This window comes from Drosophila pseudoobscura, chromosome X (assembly GCF_009870125.1).
Source record: "Drosophila pseudoobscura strain MV-25-SWS-2005 chromosome X, UCI_Dpse_MV25, whole genome shotgun sequence".
NCBI classification, from domain to species: Eukaryota; Metazoa; Arthropoda; class Insecta; order Diptera; family Drosophilidae; genus Drosophila; species Drosophila pseudoobscura.
Window position 1 is genome coordinate 8,004,722 of NC_046683.1, and position 18,184 is coordinate 8,022,905.

At 42.3% G+C, this 18,184-nt stretch overlaps 4 protein-coding genes and 1 long non-coding RNA gene across 9 annotated transcripts; 1 reads left to right on the plus strand and 4 right to left on the minus strand.

Moving 5' to 3' along the window:
• Positions 1 to 2,468: 2,468 nt before the first annotated feature.
• LOC6901696 (leucine-rich repeat-containing protein 69-like) lies at positions 2,469 to 4,108 on the minus strand. Of its 2 annotated transcripts, none has more exons than XM_015186558.2 (4): positions 3,876 to 4,108; positions 3,292 to 3,441; positions 3,054 to 3,209; positions 2,469 to 2,950 (listed from the first exon to the last, which is right to left on the minus strand). In XM_015186558.2, exons 1-4 carry the CDS (start codon positions 3,952 to 3,954, stop codon positions 2,748 to 2,750), a joined length of 588 nt encoding a protein of 195 aa, XP_015042044.2. In that variant the 5' UTR covers positions 3,955 to 4,108; the 3' UTR covers positions 2,469 to 2,747. The 2 variants fall into 2 exon arrangements, with proteins under 2 accessions (XP_015042044.2, XP_002134366.2); XM_002134330.3 differs by having other exon boundaries at positions 3,054 to 3,221; positions 3,876 to 4,104.
• Positions 4,109 to 4,660: 552 nt separating this feature from the next.
• LOC117184896 (uncharacterized) lies at positions 4,661 to 5,481 on the plus strand. Its single transcript, XR_004470362.1, has 2 exons — positions 4,661 to 5,148; positions 5,205 to 5,481. It is a non-coding gene; the product is annotated as an uncharacterized lncRNA (long non-coding RNA).
• Positions 5,482 to 6,686: 1,205 nt separating this feature from the next.
• LOC117184879 (leucine-rich repeat-containing protein 69-like) lies at positions 6,687 to 8,341 on the minus strand. Of its 2 annotated transcripts, none has more exons than XM_033383974.1 (4): positions 8,111 to 8,341; positions 7,527 to 7,676; positions 7,289 to 7,444; positions 6,687 to 7,177 (listed from the first exon to the last, which is right to left on the minus strand). In XM_033383974.1, exons 1-4 carry the CDS (start codon positions 8,187 to 8,189, stop codon positions 6,975 to 6,977), a joined length of 588 nt encoding a protein of 195 aa, XP_033239865.1. In that variant the 5' UTR covers positions 8,190 to 8,341; the 3' UTR covers positions 6,687 to 6,974. The 2 variants fall into 2 exon arrangements, with proteins under 2 accessions (XP_033239865.1, XP_033239864.1); XM_033383973.1 differs by having other exon boundaries at positions 7,289 to 7,456; positions 8,111 to 8,338.
• Positions 8,342 to 10,924: 2,583 nt separating this feature from the next.
• On the minus strand, positions 10,925 to 12,563 carry LOC117184903 (leucine-rich repeat-containing protein 69-like). 2 transcript variants are annotated; one of them, XM_033384043.1, is made up of 4 exons: positions 12,333 to 12,563; positions 11,749 to 11,898; positions 11,511 to 11,666; positions 10,925 to 11,415 (listed from the first exon to the last, which is right to left on the minus strand). In XM_033384043.1, the coding sequence occupies exons 1-4, from the start codon at positions 12,409 to 12,411 to the stop codon at positions 11,213 to 11,215; spliced, it is 588 nt and encodes a 195-aa protein (XP_033239934.1). In that variant the 5' UTR covers positions 12,412 to 12,563; the 3' UTR covers positions 10,925 to 11,212. The 2 variants fall into 2 exon arrangements, with proteins under 2 accessions (XP_033239934.1, XP_033239933.1); XM_033384042.1 differs by having other exon boundaries at positions 11,511 to 11,678; positions 12,333 to 12,560.
• Positions 12,564 to 14,379: 1,816 nt separating this feature from the next.
• Positions 14,380 to 17,354, minus strand: LOC4814849 (leucine-rich repeat-containing protein 20-like). Of its 2 annotated transcripts, none has more exons than XM_001355043.4 (4): positions 16,676 to 17,354; positions 15,160 to 15,303; positions 14,916 to 15,083; positions 14,380 to 14,828 (listed from the first exon to the last, which is right to left on the minus strand). In XM_001355043.4, exons 1-4 carry the CDS (start codon positions 17,061 to 17,063, stop codon positions 14,677 to 14,679), a joined length of 852 nt encoding a protein of 283 aa, XP_001355079.4. In that variant the 5' UTR covers positions 17,064 to 17,354; the 3' UTR covers positions 14,380 to 14,676. The 2 variants fall into 2 exon arrangements, with proteins under 2 accessions (XP_001355079.4, XP_015042043.2); XM_015186557.2 differs by lacking the exon at positions 16,676 to 17,354 and adding an exon at positions 15,547 to 15,731 and having other exon boundaries at positions 14,677 to 14,828.
• Between the last annotated feature and the right edge of the window lie 830 nt (positions 17,355 to 18,184).

Consider the following 18,184-nt stretch of genomic DNA (forward strand, 5'->3'; position numbering starts at 1 on the left):
AATATTCTTTAATCTATGTTGAAGCAGGAAAGGATTGCTCGCTTATAGTGCTTGCTTCTACTTTTCGTCTTCAGTTCTATCAGAATTTATTAAGAAATATCGATATATCCATGTATAATTTGTTTATGCATTTATATCTATCTACTCCTGTTGTTTTAATTCTGGCGGTCCTCCATGTACAACAGTTCAATGTGGAATGAGCATGATCCAAACGGATCGGTTCAATTCCGCCCGAAAGCTATCTAACCATTAATTTCACAGTAGAGGACTTTTAGCAGCTTGAACCTATGTCTGCATAACGACATGGGACCCTGCTGAAGGAATATGCCAAGCTGCTGCCATAACGAGTGGAGTTGAAGCAGCGATTCGTCCAACTGAAGGAAGAGATGGGAGAAAAAAACACTGCTCCATACAAATTTGAATTTCCCGGGTAGTGCCAGTGTGACCATATTGTGTCAGGTCAATTGTTATGTCCAGAGCTGCCAACTTTTCAAAAAGAAAAAAACTGTTTTTAACTTGAAGAAAACGAAAACAGATGAATATTTTCAGAAAAAAGTGTTAATAATTATGTTCGGCTAACGGCGCTTCATCACCCTCCCTGTGGCCACTGCCATGGCCCTCCTCCGTGCGTCCCACGCTGTTTTCTCCTCCGTTGGGGATTCCGTCGTAGCTCCTCGTCCTCTCGGAAGGTAAAAGGGATGTCCTGCTGGCTGGAATGTGGCAAACACTCCTGTTTGTCCTGCTGCGGGCCATAGCCATGATGCCGCTGCTATGTCGCTGAGTCGCCGATGTGGCGGCCCGTCTGCTGCAGCAGGGACCTGTGATCGCCGGCGGAATTGTTGGTACACGCCCACGGGAAATAATGTCAGCAGCCCGCAATTCATACGCCGCCGAACCAAACGGTGGGAATCAGCTTCGAGACGCGTAAGTGAATCAGTATATAATTATGGATACATTTTAAAATATATATTCCTTCACAGAGGGCTTATGTAGCCTACGCTTTGCCACAAACCGAGCCGCATCCGATTTCCCCCGCCATACGGAGTCCTATCCATTAATGAGGAGTATTCGAGACAGACCGGCGCCTTACAAGCCATACTTCGACCTGGACACCGACAACAAGGACTTTGACTATGGCAACCAAGGGAGCGGCTGCGCGGGCTACTAGACTACACTCGTTGTTATTAGGTTTAAGATTGATACAACTGCTTTCCACTTGTTTTTTTTATTATTCATATCATTCAATGTCCTTGCAAAGAATCGGAGAAATTTGACTGGCTGGTATTGTTTGAGTCCTTACCAAAGGATCAAGGATATTTGTCCAATTAAAGGAACCTATAGAATGACCAGATATAACGGAGAAACCAGGAAAAATATGACTGGAGAAAATATCCTTGTTCCTTGGTTCTTTATAGGGACTTCATCAAAATAAGGACTTTCTTCCGATCGCACGAAGCCATCGCCTGCCTAGATCGGACCGTAAATAGCGAAGAAATCGAAATATGTATGACTGGGTTTGTCGAAGTCCCTATCCAAGGATCAAGGATATTTTCCGATCAGAAAAAGAGATACGCCATATCTCTGCTATACGGAGCTGGCCCTCGACCCACCGAAAGCCCACGAAACCAACGAAATCTACAACGAGCCACAGACGAAAGCCCAGCTCGGAGAGCGAGCCACGATCGGTATCGTTGTATCTCTGGCCCAAAGTATCTCTCGTCGTGTACCGTCGTGTATTGCCAAAACCTGTTGCGTTGCTTGGATTTAATTGCGCTGCCTGCCCACTTCTACCTCTACCTCTCATCATTGTCTCTCTGGTGTTTGTTGTCCATTAGACAAACTGAGAGTTAGCGTCAGCACAGCTCTTTTCGGATGGGAGAGCACCACGTAGTACACGACAGACCCAAAGCAACGAGAAACAGGCAATGCACTCGCCCAGCTCGTCATGGTGTACAGCGAATCAGCTATACGCTATACGGTGAGCCCTCTAAATAGCAAACATTTGGCAAAAATACCAATAATTAACTACTCTTTAGCGTACTTCAATTCCATTTCCTTTATCTGGCTTCCACTGTATTTGCTCCCACTCAGTAGTGGGCTGGGCTCAGGTAGGTTGGGAGGCAGAAAAGCATTTCTACTCTTTCGGAGAGGCCAGGGCCCTAGCAAATAAATAGTCAAGTCCAATCTGGATTCAGGATCAGTAGGTTCTTACTCAAGTTATGTAAGTTATGTACTTCCAACTGCAACTGGAGGCTTGCTCTGCAGCGTGTCCGCTCCGGAATATACCGAAAAGTACGTACCTTTATCATTTATTGGACAATTTTCATGATTAGCAGCTTGTTTTGTTGGGAACTGCCACTGCAAAATTAAAATATTACATAAATACCTAACCTTGCAAAGAGCATAAAAACAAACAAGTAGCAAAGTTTAAGAAACGTATCAAATGATATAAAACTTCAACTTTGGTCTAATTTCTCATCAGCTGAAAGTATGAGCTGAGTATATTTCTCTTCTCTTCTCCATCCATTATTTTTTCTGTATCACTAATAAGAGATCTTAGATTTTTAAACAAGATTTTGGCGCAACACATAAGTTGTTTCATATCAAAATCGTAACATAAATATACAATTTCTTCAGTGTTTGGCTTGAGATCGATCTTATAGATTTGTTGGTTCTTTTTGTTTTGTTTTGTGCATTGCTTCCTTGGAGAACAAGGAACAGTCTTGAGTGTGGGTGTTTAAAGATGCTTAATTTTTAATGAAACCATCATCATCATCCTGATCATCATCATCATCAAAGTCGTTTTCTGTCATATCAGCGTCGTTGAGTACCAAACGGAATGTGGTTGGTGTATTCATCAGTTTACGAAGAAACTCAGGCTCTAGAGTATTGTAACGTAAGTCAACCAGAGCCAAGTTATCGCTCTCGATTGGCTTTTCTACATCGATTTCTGCATGGGATGTCGGGATGTCAGGATGTCAGGATGTCAGGATGTCAGGATGTCGAATTGATTAAGATGTTCGGCTCTGAGAACTCCTCTCACATGAACTTACCCGTAATGAAGTTGTCCTGAGCATACAAATATATCAAATGCGGCAACTTGAAAACTACATCGGGCAATTCAAACAGATAATTACACGATATATTGAGACTTTCCAAGGCTCGCAGATTGCCAATCTCCTTTGGAAGTGTCGCAAGTAAATTATGTGCTATATTGAGATCTGAAACGATTAGATAAACAATATGTACGCATGCAGCTATATGTATAAGGTAATGCTGATTATGTCTTACTTGTTATGAATTTGAAATCGAGGGCCAATTTTGGTTGTATCTCTTCCATTAAATTGCCGCTAAGATCACAGTGCTTAATCTCAGTCCCAGCATTGGACATAAAGTTAAAGACCTCATCAGGAATTTCAGTCAGTTGGCTATCGTTGAGATCTGCAAGAAGGAAAGTGCGATTCAAATACAGGTATCCTTTTTTATATATTCAATAGAGCTATGCATGTTTTACTCGCCAATTTGCCGAAGGGGTGACGCGTTTCATATGTTTTGCACCACTACACGAATAGAATTCCAAGAAAATTGTACGAAAATGCACAAAATAGTGCCTTGACAGCGGCTGAAAGTGGCACTTACTTCCACAAAACGTTGCGCATGCGCACGCGGACTTTGGGCAGTAGGGGCAGGAGCCCTGGTGGGCCACACAATGGAGCTGCACATATGAAAAGGTTCCCTTGTGTTGCAGCTTGCAAGTCAAGAATTAAGGTCGATTCCGGTGTATTTTTCTAATGCAAATTTATGTACGCACGCATGTGCGTGTGCGTGTGCGTATTCGTGCTCGTGTGCCTGTGGTGGCTTTTGCACAAACTTACCCAAAATGCCCGTGGAACTGGCGATCTGGCACTTGGAAATCAGCGGATTAACGGCGTTCATTAGCGTCTCTTGGTCCATTTTTGAACTTTCTTGCAAATTTTCGCTTGCGCCGCAATATTTTCTTTGATTAAATGTCTGCTGCGCTGCCAACTTTGAAGAAATATGTGAAAATTGCCTAAAAGTCGTAGCTCGAATATATACAACAATTGACTCTTGAATGTAGTCGATAACAATAGTTCCGTCATTTGTGCCAATCGGTCGCAACAACTGACGTCATAAATTCAATTGTCAAGTGTTACCAAAGGAAAATATATGTATATATTAGTGGGAGATTGAAGCAATTGATTCAATATTCTTTAATCTATGTTGAAGCAGGAAAGGATTGCTCGCTTATAGTGCTTGCTTCTACTTTTCGTCTTCAGTTCTATCAGAATTTATTAAGAAATATCGATATATCCATGTATAATTTGTTTATGCATTTATATCTATCTACTCCTGTTGTTTTAATTCTGGCGGTCCTCCATGTACAACAGTTCAATGTGGAATGAGCATGATCCAAACGGATCGGTTCAATTCCGCCCGAAAGCTATCTAACCATTAATTTCACAGTAGAGGACTTTTAGCAGCTTGAACCTATGTCTGCATAACGACATGGGACCCTGCTGAAGGAATATGCCAAGCTGCTGCCATAACGAGTGGAGTTGAAGCAGCGATTCGTCCAACTGAAGGAAGAGATGGGAGAAAAAAACAATGCTCCATACAAATTTGAATTTCCCGGGTAGTGCCAGTGTGACCATATTGTGTCAGGTCAATTGTTATGTCCAGAGCTGCCAACTTTTCAAAAAGAAAAAAACTGTTTTTAACTTGAAGAAAACGAAAACAGATGAATATTTTCAGAAAAAAGTGTTAATAATTATGTTCGGCTAACGGCGCTTCATCACCCTCCCTGTGGCCACTGCCATGGCCCTCCTCCGTGCGTCCCACGCTGTTTTCTCCTCCGTTGGGGATTCCGTCGTAGCTCCTCGTCCTCTCGGAAGGTAAAAGGGATGTCCTGCTGGCTGGAATGTGGCAAACACTCCTGTTTGTCCTGCTGCGGGCCATAGCCATAATGCCGCTGCTATGTCGCTGAGTCGCCGATGTGGCGGCCCGTCTGCTGCAGCAGGGACCTGTGATCGCCGGCGGAATTGTTGGTACACGCCCACGGGAAATAATGTCAGCAGCCCGCAATTCATACGCCGCCGAACCAAACGGTGGGAATCAGCTTCGAGACGCGTAAGTGAATCAGTATATAATTATGGATACATTTTAAAATATATATTCCTTCACAGAGGGCTTATGTAGCCTACGCTTTGCCACAAACGTAGCGGCATCCGATTTCCCCCGCCATACGGAGTCCTATCCATTAATGAGGAGTATTCGAGACAGACCGGCGCCTTACAAGCCATACTTCGACCTGGACACCGACAACAAGGACTTTGACTATGGCAACCAAGGGAGCGGCTGCGCGGGCTACTAGACTACACTCGTTGTTATTAGGTTTAAGATTGATACAACTGCTTTCCACTTGTTTTTTTTATTATTCATATCATTCAATGTCCTTGCAAAGAATCGGAGAAATTTGACTGGCTGGTATTGTTTGAGTCCTTACCAAAGGATCAAGGATATTTTTCCAATTAAAGGAACCTATAGAATGACCAGATATAACGGAGAAACCAGGAAAAATATGACTGGAGAAAATATCCTTGTTCCTTGGTTCTTGATAGGGACTTCATCAAAATAAGGACTTTCTTCCGATCGCACGAAGCCATCGCCTGCCTAGATCGGACCGTAAATAGCGAAGAAATCGAAATATGTATGACTGGGTTTGTCGAAGTCCCTATCCAAGGATCAAGGATATTTTCCGATCAGAAAAAGAGATACGCCATATCTCTGCTATACGGAGCTGGCCCTCGACCCACCGAAAGCCCACGAAACCAACGAAATCTACAACGAGCCACAGACGAAAGCCCAGCTCGGAGAGCGAGCCACGATCGGTATCGTTGTATCTCTGGCCCAAAGTATCTCTCGTCGTGTACCGTCGTGTATTGCCAAAACCTGTTGCGTTGCTTGGATTTAATTGCGCTGCCTGCCCACTTCTACCTCTACCTCTCATCATTGTCTCTCTGGTGTTTGTTGTCCATTAGACAAACTGAGAGTTAGCGTCAGCACAGCTCTTTTCGGATGGGAGAGCACCACGTAGTACACGACAGACCCAAAGCAACGAGAAACAGGCAATGCACTCGCCCAGCTCGTCATGGTGTACAGCGAATCATTGGCTATACGATGAGCCCTCTAAATAGCAAACATTTGGCAAAAATACCAATAATGAACTACTCTTTAGCGTACTTCAATTCCATTTCCTTTATCTGGCTTCCACTGTATTTGCTCCCACTCAGTAGTGGGCTGGGCTCAGGTAGGTTGGGAGGCAGAAAAGCATTTCTACTCTTTCGGAGTGGCCAGGGCCCTAGCAAATAAATAGTCAAGTCCAATCTGGATTCAGGATCAGTAGGTTCTTACTCAAGTTATGTAAGTTATGTACTTCCAACTGCAACTGGAGGCTTGCTCTGCAGCGTGTCCGCTCCGGAATATACCGAAAAGTACGTACCTTTATCATTTATTGGACAATTTTCATGATTAGCAGCTTGTTTTGTTGGGAACTGCCACTGCAAAATTAAAATATTACATAAATACCTAACCTTGCAAAGAGCATAAAAACAAACAAGTAGCAAAGTTTAAGAAACGTATCAAATGATATAAAACTTCAACTTTGGTCTAATTTCTCATCAGCTGAAAGTATGAGCTGAGTATATTTCTCTTCTCTTCTCCATCCATTATTTTTTCTGTATCACTAATAAGAGATCTTAGATTTTTAAACAAGATTTTGGCGCAACACATAAGTTGTTTCATATCAAAATCGTAACATAAATATACAATTTCTTCAGTGTTTGGCTTGAGATCGATCTTATAGATTTGTTGGTTCTTTTTGTTTTTTGTTTTGTTTTGTGCATTGCTTCCTTGGAGAACAAGGAACAGTCTTGAGTGTGGGTGTTTAAAGATGCTTAATTTTTAATGAAACCATCATCATCATCCTGATCATCATCATCATCAAAGTCGTTTTCTGTCATATCAGCGTCGTTGAGTACCAAACGGAATGTGGTTGGTGTATTCATCAGTTTACGAAGAAACTCAGGCTCTAGAGTATTGTAACGTAAGTCAACCAGAGCCAAGTTATCGCTCTCGATTGGCTTTTCTACATCGATTTCTGCATGGGATGTCGGGATGTCAGGATGTCAGGATGTCAGGATGTCAGGATGTCAGGATGTCGAATTGATTAAGATGTTCGGCTCTGAGAACTCCTCTCACATGAACTTACCCGTAATGAAGTTGTCCTGAGCATACAAATATATCAAATGCGGCAACTTGAAAACTACATCGGGCAATTCAAACAGATAATTACACGATATATTGAGACTTTCCAAGGCTCGCAGATTGCCAATCTCCTTTGGAAGTGTCGCAAGTAAATTATGTGCTATATTGAGATCTGAAACGATTAGATAAACAATATGTACGCATGCAGCTATATGTATAAGGTAATGCTGATTATGTCTTACTTGTTATGAATTTGAAATCGAGGGCCAATTTTGGTTGTATCTCTTCCATTAAATTGCCGCTAAGATCACAGTGCTTAATCTCAGTCCCAGCATTGGACATAAAGTTAAAGACCTCATCAGGAATTTCAGTCAGTTGGCTATCGTTGAGATCTGCAAGAAGGAAAGTGCGATTCAAATACAGGTATCCTTTTTTATATATTCAATAGAGCTATGCATGTTTTACTCGCCAATTTGCCGAAGGGGTGACGCGTTTCATATGTTTTGCACCACTACACGAATAGAATTCCAAGAAAATTGTACGAAAATGCACAAAATAGTGCCTTGACAGCGGCTGAAAGTGGCACTTACTTCCACAAAACGTTGCGCATGCGCACGCGGACTTTGGGCAGTAGGGGCAGGAGCCCTGGTGGGCCACACAATGGAGCTGCACATATGAAAAGGTTCCCTTGTGTTGCAGCTTGCAAGTCAAGAATTAAGGTCGATTCCGGTGTATTTTTCTAATGCAAATTTATGTACGCACGCATGTGCGTGTGCGTGTGCGTATTCGTGCTCGTGTGCCTGTGGTGGCTTTTGCACAAACTTACCCAAAATGCCCGTGGAACTGGCGATCTGGCACTTGGAAATCAGCGGATTAACGGCGTTCATTAGCGTCTCTTGGTCCATTTTTGAACTTTCTTGCAAATTTTCGCTTGCGCCGCAATATTTTCTTTGATTAAATGTCTGCTGCGCTGCCAACTTTGAAGAAATATGTGAAAATTGCCTAAAAGTCGTAGCTCGAATATATACAACAATTGACTCTTGAATGTAGTCGATAACAATAGTTCCGTCATTTGTGCCAATCGGTCGCAACAACTGACGTCATAAATTCAATTGTCAAGTGTTACCAAAGAAAATATATGTATATATTAGTGGGAGATTGAAGCAATTGATTCAATATTCTTTAATCTATGTTGAAGCAGGAAAGGATTGCTCGCTTATAGTGCTTGCTTCTACTTTTCGTCTTCAGTTCTATCAGAATTTATTAAGAAATATCGATATATCCATGTATAATTTGTTTATGCATTTATATCTATCTACTCCTGTTGTTTTAATTCTGGCGGTCCTCCATGTACAACAGTTCAATGTGGAATGAGCATGATCCAAACGGATCGGTTCAATTCCGCCCGAAAGCTATCTAACCATTAATTTCACAGTAGAGGACTTTTAGCAGCTTGAACCTATGTCTGCATAACGACATGGGACCCTGCTGAAGGAATATGCCAAGCTGCTGCCATAACGAGTGGAGTTGAAGCAGCGATTCGTCCAACTGAAGGAAGAGATGGGAGAAAAAAACACTGCTCCATACAAATTTGAATTTCCCGGGTAGTGCCAGTGTGACCATATTGTGTCAGGTCAATTGTTATGTCCAGAGCTGCCAACTTTTCAAAAAGAAAAAAACTGTTTTTAACTTGAAGAAAACGAAAACAGATGAATATTTTCAGAAAAAAGTGTTAATAATTATGTTCGGCTAACGGCGCTTCATCACCCTCCCTGTGGCCACTGCCATGGCCCTCCTCCGTGCGTCCCACGCTGTTTTCTCCTCCGTTGGGGATTCCGTCGTAGCTCCTCGTCCTCTCGGAAGGTAAAAGGGATGTCCTGCTGGCTGGAATGTGGCAAACACTCCTGTTTGTCCTGCTGCGGGCCATAGCCATGATGCCGCTGCTATGTCGCTGAGTCGCCGATGTGGCGGCCCGTCTGCTGCAGCAGGGACCTGTGATCGCCGGCGGAATTGTTGGTACACGCCCACGGGAAATAATGTCAGCAGCCCGCAATTCATACGCCGCCGAACCAAACGGTGGGAATCAGCTTCGAGACGCGTAAGTGAATCAGTATATAATTATGGATACATTTTAAAATATATATTCCTTCACAGAGGGCTTATGTAGCCTACGCTTTGCCACAAACCGAGCCGCATCCGATTTCCCCCGCCATACGGAGTCCTATCCATTAATGAGGAGTATTCGAGACAGACCGGCGCCTTACAAGCCATACTTCGACCTGGACACCGACAACAAGGACTTTGACTATGGCAACCAAGGGAGCGGCTGCGCGGGCTACTAGACTACACTCGTTGTTATTAGGTTTAAGATTGATACAACTGCTTTCCACTTGTTTTTTTTATTATTCATATCATTCAATGTCCTTGCAAAGAATCGGAGAAATTTGACTGGCTGGTATTGTTTGAGTCCTTACCAAAGGATCAAGGATATTTGTCCAATTAAAGGAACCTATAGAATGACCAGATATAACGGAGAAACCAGGAAAAATATGACTGGAGAAAATATCCTTGTTCCTTGGTTCTTTATAGGGACTTCATCAAAATAAGGACTTTCTTCCGATCGCACGAAGCCATCGCCTGCCTAGATCGGACCGTAAATAGCGAAGAAATCGAAATATGTATGACTGGGTTTGTCGAAGTCCCTATCCAAGGATCAAGGATATTTTCCGATCAGAAAAAGAGATACGCCATATCTCTGCTATACGGAGCTGGCCCTCGACCCACCGAAAGCCCACGAAACCAACGAAATCTACAACGAGCCACAGACGAAAGCCCAGCTCGGAGAGCGAGCCACGATCGGTATCGTTGTATCTCTGGCCCAAAGTATCTCTCGTCGTGTACCGTCGTGTATTGCCAAAACCTGTTGCGTTGCTTGGATTTAATTGCGCTGCCTGCCCACTTCTACCTCTACCTCTCATCATTGTCTCTCTGGTGTTTGTTGTCCATTAGACAAACTGAGAGTTAGCGTCAGCACAGCTCTTTTCGGATGGGAGAGCACCACGTAGTACACGACAGACCCAAAGCAACGAGAAACAGGCAATGCACTCGCCCAGCTCGTCATGGTGTACAGCGAATCAGCTATACGCTATACGGTGAGCCCTCTAAATAGCAAACATTTGGCAAAAATACCAATAATTAACTACTCTTTAGCGTACTTCAATTCCATTTCCTTTATCTGGCTTCCACTGTATTTGCTCCCACTCAGTAGTGGGCTGGGCTCAGGTAGGTTGGGAGGCAGAAAAGCATTTCTACTCTTTCGGAGAGGCCAGGGCCCTAGCAAATAAATAGTCAAGTCCAATCTGGATTCAGGATCAGTAGGTTCTTACTCAAGTTATGTAAGTTATGTACTTCCAACTGCAACTGGAGGCTTGCTCTGCAGCGTGTCCGCTCCGGAATATACCGAAAAGTACGTACCTTTATCATTTATTGGACAATTTTCATGATTAGCAGCTTGTTTTGTTGGGAACTGCCACTGCAAAATTAAAATATTACATAAATACCTAACCTTGCAAAGAGCATAAAAACAAACAAGTAGCAAAGTTTAAGAAACGTATCAAATGATATAAAACTTCAACTTTGGTCTAATTTCTCATCAGCTGAAAGTATGAGCTGAGTATATTTCTCTTCTCTTCTCCATCCATTATTTTTTCTGTATCACTAATAAGAGATCTTAGATTTTTAAACAAGATTTTGGCGCAACACATAAGTTGTTTCATATCAAAATCGTAACATAAATATACAATTTCTTCAGTGTTTGGCTTGAGATCGATCTTATAGATTTGTTGGTTCTTTTTGTTTTTTGTTTTGTTTTGTGCATTGCTTCCTTGGAGAACAAGGAACAGTCTTGAGTGTGGGTGTTTAAAGATGCTTAATTTTTAATGAAACCATCATCATCATCCTGATCATCATCATCATCAAAGTCGTTTTCTGTCATATCAGCGTCGTTGAGTACCAAACGGAATGTGGTTGGTGTATTCATCAGTTTACGAAGAAACTCAGGCTCTAGAGTATTGTAACGTAAGTCAACCAGAGCCAAGTTATCGCTCTCGATTGGCTTTTCTACATCGATTTCTGCATGGGATGTCGGGATGTCAGGATGTCAGGATGTCAGGATGTCGAATTGATTAAGATGTTCGGCTCTGAGAACTCCTCTCACATGAACTTACCCGTAATGAAGTTGTCCTGAGCATACAAATATATCAAATGCGGCAACTTGAAAACTACATCGGGTAATTCAAACAGATAATTACACGATATATCGAGGCTTTCCAAGGCTCGCAGATTGCCAATCTCCTTTGGAAGTGTCGCAAGTAAATTATGTGCTATATTGAGATCTGAAACGATTAGATAAACAATATGTACGCATGCAGCTATATGTATAAGGTAATGCTGATTATGTCTTACTTGTTATGAATTTGAAATCGAGGGCCAATTTTGGTTGTATCTCTTCCATTAAATTGCCGCTAAGATCACAGTGCTTAATCTCAGTCCCAGCATTGGACATAAAGTTAAAGACCTCATCAGGAATTTCAGTCAGTTGGCTATCGTTGAGATCTGCAAGAAGGAAAGTGCGATTCAAATACAGGTATCCTTTTTTATATATTCAATAGAGCTATGCATGTTTTACTCGCCAATTTGCCGAAGGGGTGACGCGTTTCATATGTTTTGCACCACTACACGAATAGAATTCCAAGAAAATTGTACGAAAATTCACAAAATAGTGCCTTGACAGCGGCTGAAAGTGGCACTTACTTCCACAAAACGTTGCGCATGCGCACGCGGACTTTGGGCAGTAGGGGCAGGAGCCCTGGTTTGCCACACAATGGAGCTGCACATATGAAAAGGTTCCCTTGTGTTGCAGCTTGCAAGTCAAGAATTAAGGTCGATTCCGGTGTATTTTTCTAATGCAAATTTATGTACGCACGCATGTGCGTGTGCGTGTGCGTATTCGTGCTCGTGTGCCTGTGGTGGCTTTTGCACAAACTTACCCAAAATGCCCGTGGAACTGGCGATCTGGCACTTGGAAATCAGCGGATTAACGGCGTTCATTAGCGTCTCTTGGTCCATTTTTGAACTTTCTTGCAAATTTTCGCTTGCGCCGCAATATTTTCTTTGATTAAATGTCTGCTGCGCTGCCAACTTTGAAGAAATATGTGAAAATTGCCTAAAAGTCGTAGCTCGAATATATACAACAATTGACTCTTGAATGTAGTCGATAACAATAGTTCCGTCATTTGTGCCAATCGGTCGCAACAACTGACGTCATAAATTCAATTGTCCAGTGTTACCAAAGGAAAATATATGTATATATTAGTGGGAGATTGAAGCAATTGATTCAATATTCTTTAATCTATGTTGAAGCAGGAAAGGATTGCTCGCTTATAGTGCTTGCTTCTACTTTTCGTCTTCAGTTCTATCAGAATTTATTAAGAAATATCGATATATCCATGTATAATTTGTTTATGCATTTATATCTATCTACTCCTGTTGTTTTAATTCTGGCGGTCCTCCATGTACAACAGTTCAATGTGGAATGAGCATGATCCAAACGGATCGGTTCAATTCCGCCCGAAAGCTATCTAACCATTAATTTCACAGTAGAGGACTTTTAGCAGCTTGAACCTATGTCTGCATAACGACATGGGACCCTGCTGAAGGAATATGCCAAGCTGCTGCCATAACGAGTGGAGTTGAAGCAGCGATTCGTCCAACTGAAGGAAGAGATGGGAGAAAAAAACAATGCTCCATACAAATTTGAATTTCCCGGGTAGTGCCAGTGTGACCATATTGTGTCAGGTCAATTGTTATGTCCAGAGCTGCCAACTTTTCAAAAAGAAAAAAACTGTTTTTAACTTGAAGAAAACGAAAACAGATGAATATTTTCAGAAAAAAGTGTTAATAATTAAGTTCGGCTAACGGCGCTTCATCACCCTCCCTGTGGCCACTGCCATGGCCCTCCTCCGTGCGTCCCACGCTGTTTTCTCCGCCTTTCCAGTCTGTTCGCCGTTGGTATCTCCTCCGTTGGTGATTCCGCCTCTCCTCCGCTCCTCGTCCTCTCGGAAGGTAAAAGGGATGTCCTGCTGGCTGGAATGTGGCAAACACTAGCTGTCCTGCTGCGGGCCATAGCCATGATGCCGCTGCCAATGTGGCGGCCCGTCTGCTGCAGCAGGGTCCTGTGATAGCCGTTCGTTCCTTGGTTCTTGATAGATACTTCATCAATGTAAGGACTTTCTTCCGATCGCACGAAGCCATCGCCTGCCTAGATCGGACCGTAAATAGCGAAAAAATCGAAATATGTATAACTGGGTTTGTCGAAGTCCTTACCCAAGGATCAAGGATATTTTTTCGATCAGAAAAAGCCATGGCACGCCCAAGTCCGTCCACAAATAAAGGAGAAATCAAAATATACATGCATATTATACTAGAGAGAATATGATTGATATGGATTCCATCAAATCAAGGATTTTCTTCCGATCCCACGATCCCTTTGCCCGAAGTCCTGCCACCCGATTGGCATCAGAAAAGAGGACATTCATTTGGTCACGATTTTCGCAAAAAATCATGATGTAACCATCATTAAATTTGGCAAAAATCGGCCTCATTTTCGTAGTCGACATCTTGATGCCGTTCGACAATCAGGACCCCCACTATCGTGGGAGAGTGGGTCCTGCGCCGGTCTGGCCCTATTTATCTGAGATATAGCCGTCCGAAGATTTGTACAACATTAAAATACTGGGTTTTTCGGCACGCTAAATCTCTGCTATACAGCAGCCTATCAGGGCGTGGCATGTCTTTACGTGATTGAACAAAGGCAATGGTAGTACCTGGAGTATACAAAAATTACCCACTAATAATGAGACCATGAAAAAAATCATTCACACCAAAAGCTTTATTTTGTACAATCTCTGCTTTCATATGATTTGTTTAATTTGTGCTTCTGTTGTAGACTTTTCGCCAAAATTATTGCATTTGTAGAGGGACCAAAATAAGAATCATATAAGAATCTAAAGCCTCAACTAACAAGTTTTCCAAAGGAAAATATATGTTTTTTAATAGTAAGAGATTAAAACAATTGATGGCCTATTGTGTGCATTATGTATGCATTTCTTTAATAGCCAGAATGTTGGGCTTACCAACGTTAATTTATTATTTTATAACAATCAATTTTTGTGTTTGTTTGTGTGTGTTTTTGTTTGTGTGTGTTAAATATACTATAAACAGAATAAATACGAAGACGAGGTGCTCAGAGGATGAGGGAGCCGGATCCTTCCCGAGATGAGGAGATTTGTTCTTTGTGCGTGCACGTGCGTGTATGACATGGATTGCATTGGCCTACCAGTCATCCTCATCATCATTGCTAATCTCTAGGCGGAACGATGTCTCCAAATTCTGCAGCTTGCGACGGCACAGGCTGCCCAGCGGATTGTTGCGCAGGTCAACAACGACCAGCGTATTGCTCACTATAGCCTCATCGGTATCAATTTCTGCAAGTGCATCAATGACGATTGTTACAGAGGGCATAAGACATCTAACATGGTAATGGAATCGCTGTGATGTAGTTTCTCACTCACCATATATCTTGTTTTCCTGAGCATCCAAGTGTGTCAAACTCTCTAACTTAAAGATAACTTGAGGTAAAACGATAAACGAATTTCTGGATATGTTCAACTTTGCCAAGGCGGTCATATTGGCAAGTTCGTCGGGCAGCCTCGACAGATTGTTTGACGAGAGATTGAGATCTGTAATTTTCAGAGTTTGTTAGATCTCTCAGATGCCAGGCAGAATAATAAGATGGAATGGAATGGAGTATATCACCTGTTATGGCGCTGAATTTCTGAGTAAATTTGGGGGTGATAGACTTGAGATCATTGCCACTTAGGTCGCAAGACTTCAACACTGTGTTGCGCATCAAGTGGTAAACAGCATCTGGTAATGTCATCAGTTGGCACTCGGAAAGGTCTGCAAGAAGTTTATAGTTAGGGCAAATATTTGATTTGTTTTACACTTTGCTTGGGTATAAGAGTTGAAACGCTAATCTGTGATATTAATACGAGTATAAGAGACTAGGAGTGTCGCCAGCCAAAAGCTTACAATCGATGGCGCTTTTGCCAGTATGTAAAGCTCTCGGCAAGTAATGGAAAACATTATACGTATGTATATGTATGTATACGATCTACGTGATTTTAGCAGCGTTACCCTTACCCAGATGTGCACTTTCTTCTGCCGTCTCGCACTGTTGAATCACCTTTACCACCAGGTGTGCCATCCTCTATTCCTACAGCTGATCGTTGGCCGTCTTATCAGTGTTTTGCTCTACTCTTTATTTGGGCCCCGCGATAACCCAACTACCAACGCGACGCAAATGTTGGCCAACACTGAGCACGTGAGGGGCAACCAACTAAAAATATAAATACGATGAGGCATTCCCCTTACCACACGCAGGGGACATCAGCTCTCTCTCTCTCTCTCTCTCTCTGGGCCACTGAATCAGTCAGCGATCGAAAAAGCTTTGGCATGGCGAAAATGAAAGGCGAGGGAATTCCCTTCCCACAGAGAGTGCGTGTGTAAACGTAAGAGTATAAGAGTGGCATATACTCGATTGGGAAAGTGTAACAGTTGGATAGTCTTATACAGCTTACATAGTCGTAGCTTATACAATCAGCTGTCCAGTGGCATGCAACTTGCAAGCCAACTCCAACGTGGTAACACTCTCTGTTGTATCTGGGGACTATTGAGTTATAGGAAGTGTCTGTCCCATAAAAGGAATTGAATGATGTCTCATTGCAGAACGAATCAAATCAAAATCAACTCGACTCGGCTCGATCGCTAATCTCCACAAAAGTTATCAACAATTTGTGTTGTGTGCTGTTTATGATGATAAGTGTATCATTGAATTGATGGGGCGACAAATTACCTTTCTTTGTTAAACTGACGCACAGTTACACCCATATGGGATTGTACATATGGATGGATGTGTATGGATTGTATGTGTGTGGTAGCGACGCACTTTGCGTGCTCGGGATGGATTGTAGGGGCAGCACTCAATTATAAACAATTTTGTTGCACTCATTCGTGTATGGGGAAGTGCGCAATAACTGAAATTGGCTCTTGGCCAATTTCTGTTGTGTTGTGAGAATTCCATATACATTTATATTACGACTTACATATGAAAGAATCAGATCGAAAAGACGAAACAAACAAATACATATAAATATCTATACAGTGAAAGCTCTCCCTATCAGACCTTGGGAACGACTCTGGAGCCCATAAAAAACTACCATCGCTATAGAGGGAACTGCGTTGTGCATTGGCCGTGGGTATGAATACCTACCCAAATGCTCATTTTCCTTGGCATCCTCACAGCGATGCACCACACGGATGATACCGCGTCCGGCAATAGGTGAGCATGTGGCGATGCCCCCGATACGGGCTATGTGCGCTGGCAGCCGTGGATCTTCTATGCTTTCGTTGGAACTCTCATTTGAGCTGTCAGTTGGTGTGATCTCATCACTGACATTGTGATCTTCTCCACCTCTCGTGGTGGCATCAGGTGTGCCCTCAGATGTGCCTTCATTGTTGGTTTCATTGTTGGTTGCATTGTTGGCTCCACGGCCGTTGCTGGCACCGTTGTTGTTTCCTCGGTTGCCACCGTTGGCGCCACCATTGCCCCCACTGTTATTGGACCCAAAGTTTGTAATATCGTTTCCAAAGGGCCTCATCTTGGTTGTTTGTTTGTTGTTTCGTTGCTATACTGTTTATAATCTTGTCCCGACGGTTTTTTTCTGCGTTAAAAGTATATGTCAATAATTTTTTGCAGAACTTCACTTCGAACTTCACTCGAAAAAACAATTAGTTTTGTCCACTACCGATTTGTGAGTGTGCGTTGCCTATTCGAGCTGTATTTGAAGGGACACAAAAAAAACTGTAGTCGCGGTTTTAAATTCAATTATTTTGAACGTCCTACTGATCCGGTACGAACTGAACGTGTGTCTCTTGCGCATTGAAATATTGAAAATGCTTTTTACTTTCGGTTTTTATAGCACGGAAGAAGAAAGAAAACTGCGCACAACAAAACAAATGAAAAATAAAATGGCAAGAAAAACAAATAATAACACAGAAATTGGCATTTCTTGTGGTTATTCGAAGAGACGATACTCTTACTCGTACAACTATAAAGTGTGATATGTATTAATCTTCATTAACATCGAAAATAAAATATTAGATGGCAAATCATTTAATGTTACACGACTCCTACAGTAAGATCTCGTTTAGTGATCAGTATTATGGGGGTACTTTGTCCTTTCACTACCTGTTCAGTCGTTCCTCATCATACATATGTATCTCTTAAAATTAAAGCTATCCTCAGACATGACAACCGCAATAGGATCTTTAATAGATAAGATCTCAAAAATATTTCGGTGATTCGATTAGAAGATTATAATCCCAACCTATTTATGAATGCATTTTTGGATTCTTCATTTAAAATTGACATTCTTTAAAACAAAAATACATGAAATGGCATTGGCGAATGGCAATGCGTATGTCTAAAGACCCCATCTATAAGGGTAGCCGTTGCATCGCACCAAAATGTCTTGTCATCGTAAGAGCAATAGCCTCTGATATAAACAGTCTTTCTTTCTCTTGGCCCAAACGCTCTTGTTCTGCCAACAAAAAAGTGTAAAAGTTCAATGCGAAAAGAGAGCCCCAAAGAGAGGGACATGACATTACGAGAGTGCGAGAGCCCAGAATATTATCAGTGCGAAACGCTAATAATATACATAAATATCCTCGATCGTATATGTACACATGAATGTATGTATGTGATGGATGTATGGTGGGA

Excerpts from the sequence above, each read along its gene's own strand:
- LOC6901696 (XM_002134330.3), bottom strand. The coding sequence starts at position 3,954 with ATGGACCAAGAGACGCTAATGAACGCCGTTAATCCGCTGATTTCCAAG. Across the intron at positions 3,442-3,875 it reads CAGTTCCACGGGCATTTTGG|ATCTCAACGATAGCCAACTG; the intron begins GTAAGTTTGTGC and ends TCCTTCTTGCAG. Across the intron at positions 3,222-3,291 it reads CGATTTCAAATTCATAACAA|ATCTCAATATAGCACATAAT; the intron begins GTAAGACATAAT and ends TAATCGTTTCAG.
- LOC117184879 (XM_033383973.1), bottom strand. The coding sequence starts at position 8,189 with ATGGACCAAGAGACGCTAATGAACGCCGTTAATCCGCTGATTTCCAAG. Across the intron at positions 7,457-7,526 it reads CGATTTCAAATTCATAACAA|ATCTCAATATAGCACATAAT; the intron begins GTAAGACATAAT and ends TAATCGTTTCAG. Across the intron at positions 7,178-7,288 it reads TCAGGACAACTTCATTACGG|AAATCGATGTAGAAAAGCCA; the intron begins GTAAGTTCATGT and ends CATCCCATGCAG.
- LOC117184903 (XM_033384042.1), bottom strand. The coding sequence starts at position 12,411 with ATGGACCAAGAGACGCTAATGAACGCCGTTAATCCGCTGATTTCCAAG. Across the intron at positions 11,899-12,332 it reads CAGTTCCACGGGCATTTTGG|ATCTCAACGATAGCCAACTG; the intron begins GTAAGTTTGTGC and ends TCCTTCTTGCAG. Across the intron at positions 11,416-11,510 it reads TCAGGACAACTTCATTACGG|AAATCGATGTAGAAAAGCCA; the intron begins GTAAGTTCATGT and ends CATCCCATGCAG.
- LOC4814849 (XM_001355043.4), bottom strand. The coding sequence starts at position 17,063 with ATGAGGCCCTTTGGAAACGATATTACAAACTTTGGGTCCAATAACAGT. Across the intron at positions 15,304-16,675 it reads CAAGGAAAATGAGCATTTGG|ACCTTTCCGAGTGCCAACTG; the intron begins GTAGGTATTCAT and ends AACTTCTTGCAG. Across the intron at positions 15,084-15,159 it reads GAAATTCAGCGCCATAACAG|ATCTCAATCTCTCGTCAAAC; the intron begins GTGATATACTCC and ends TGAAAATTACAG.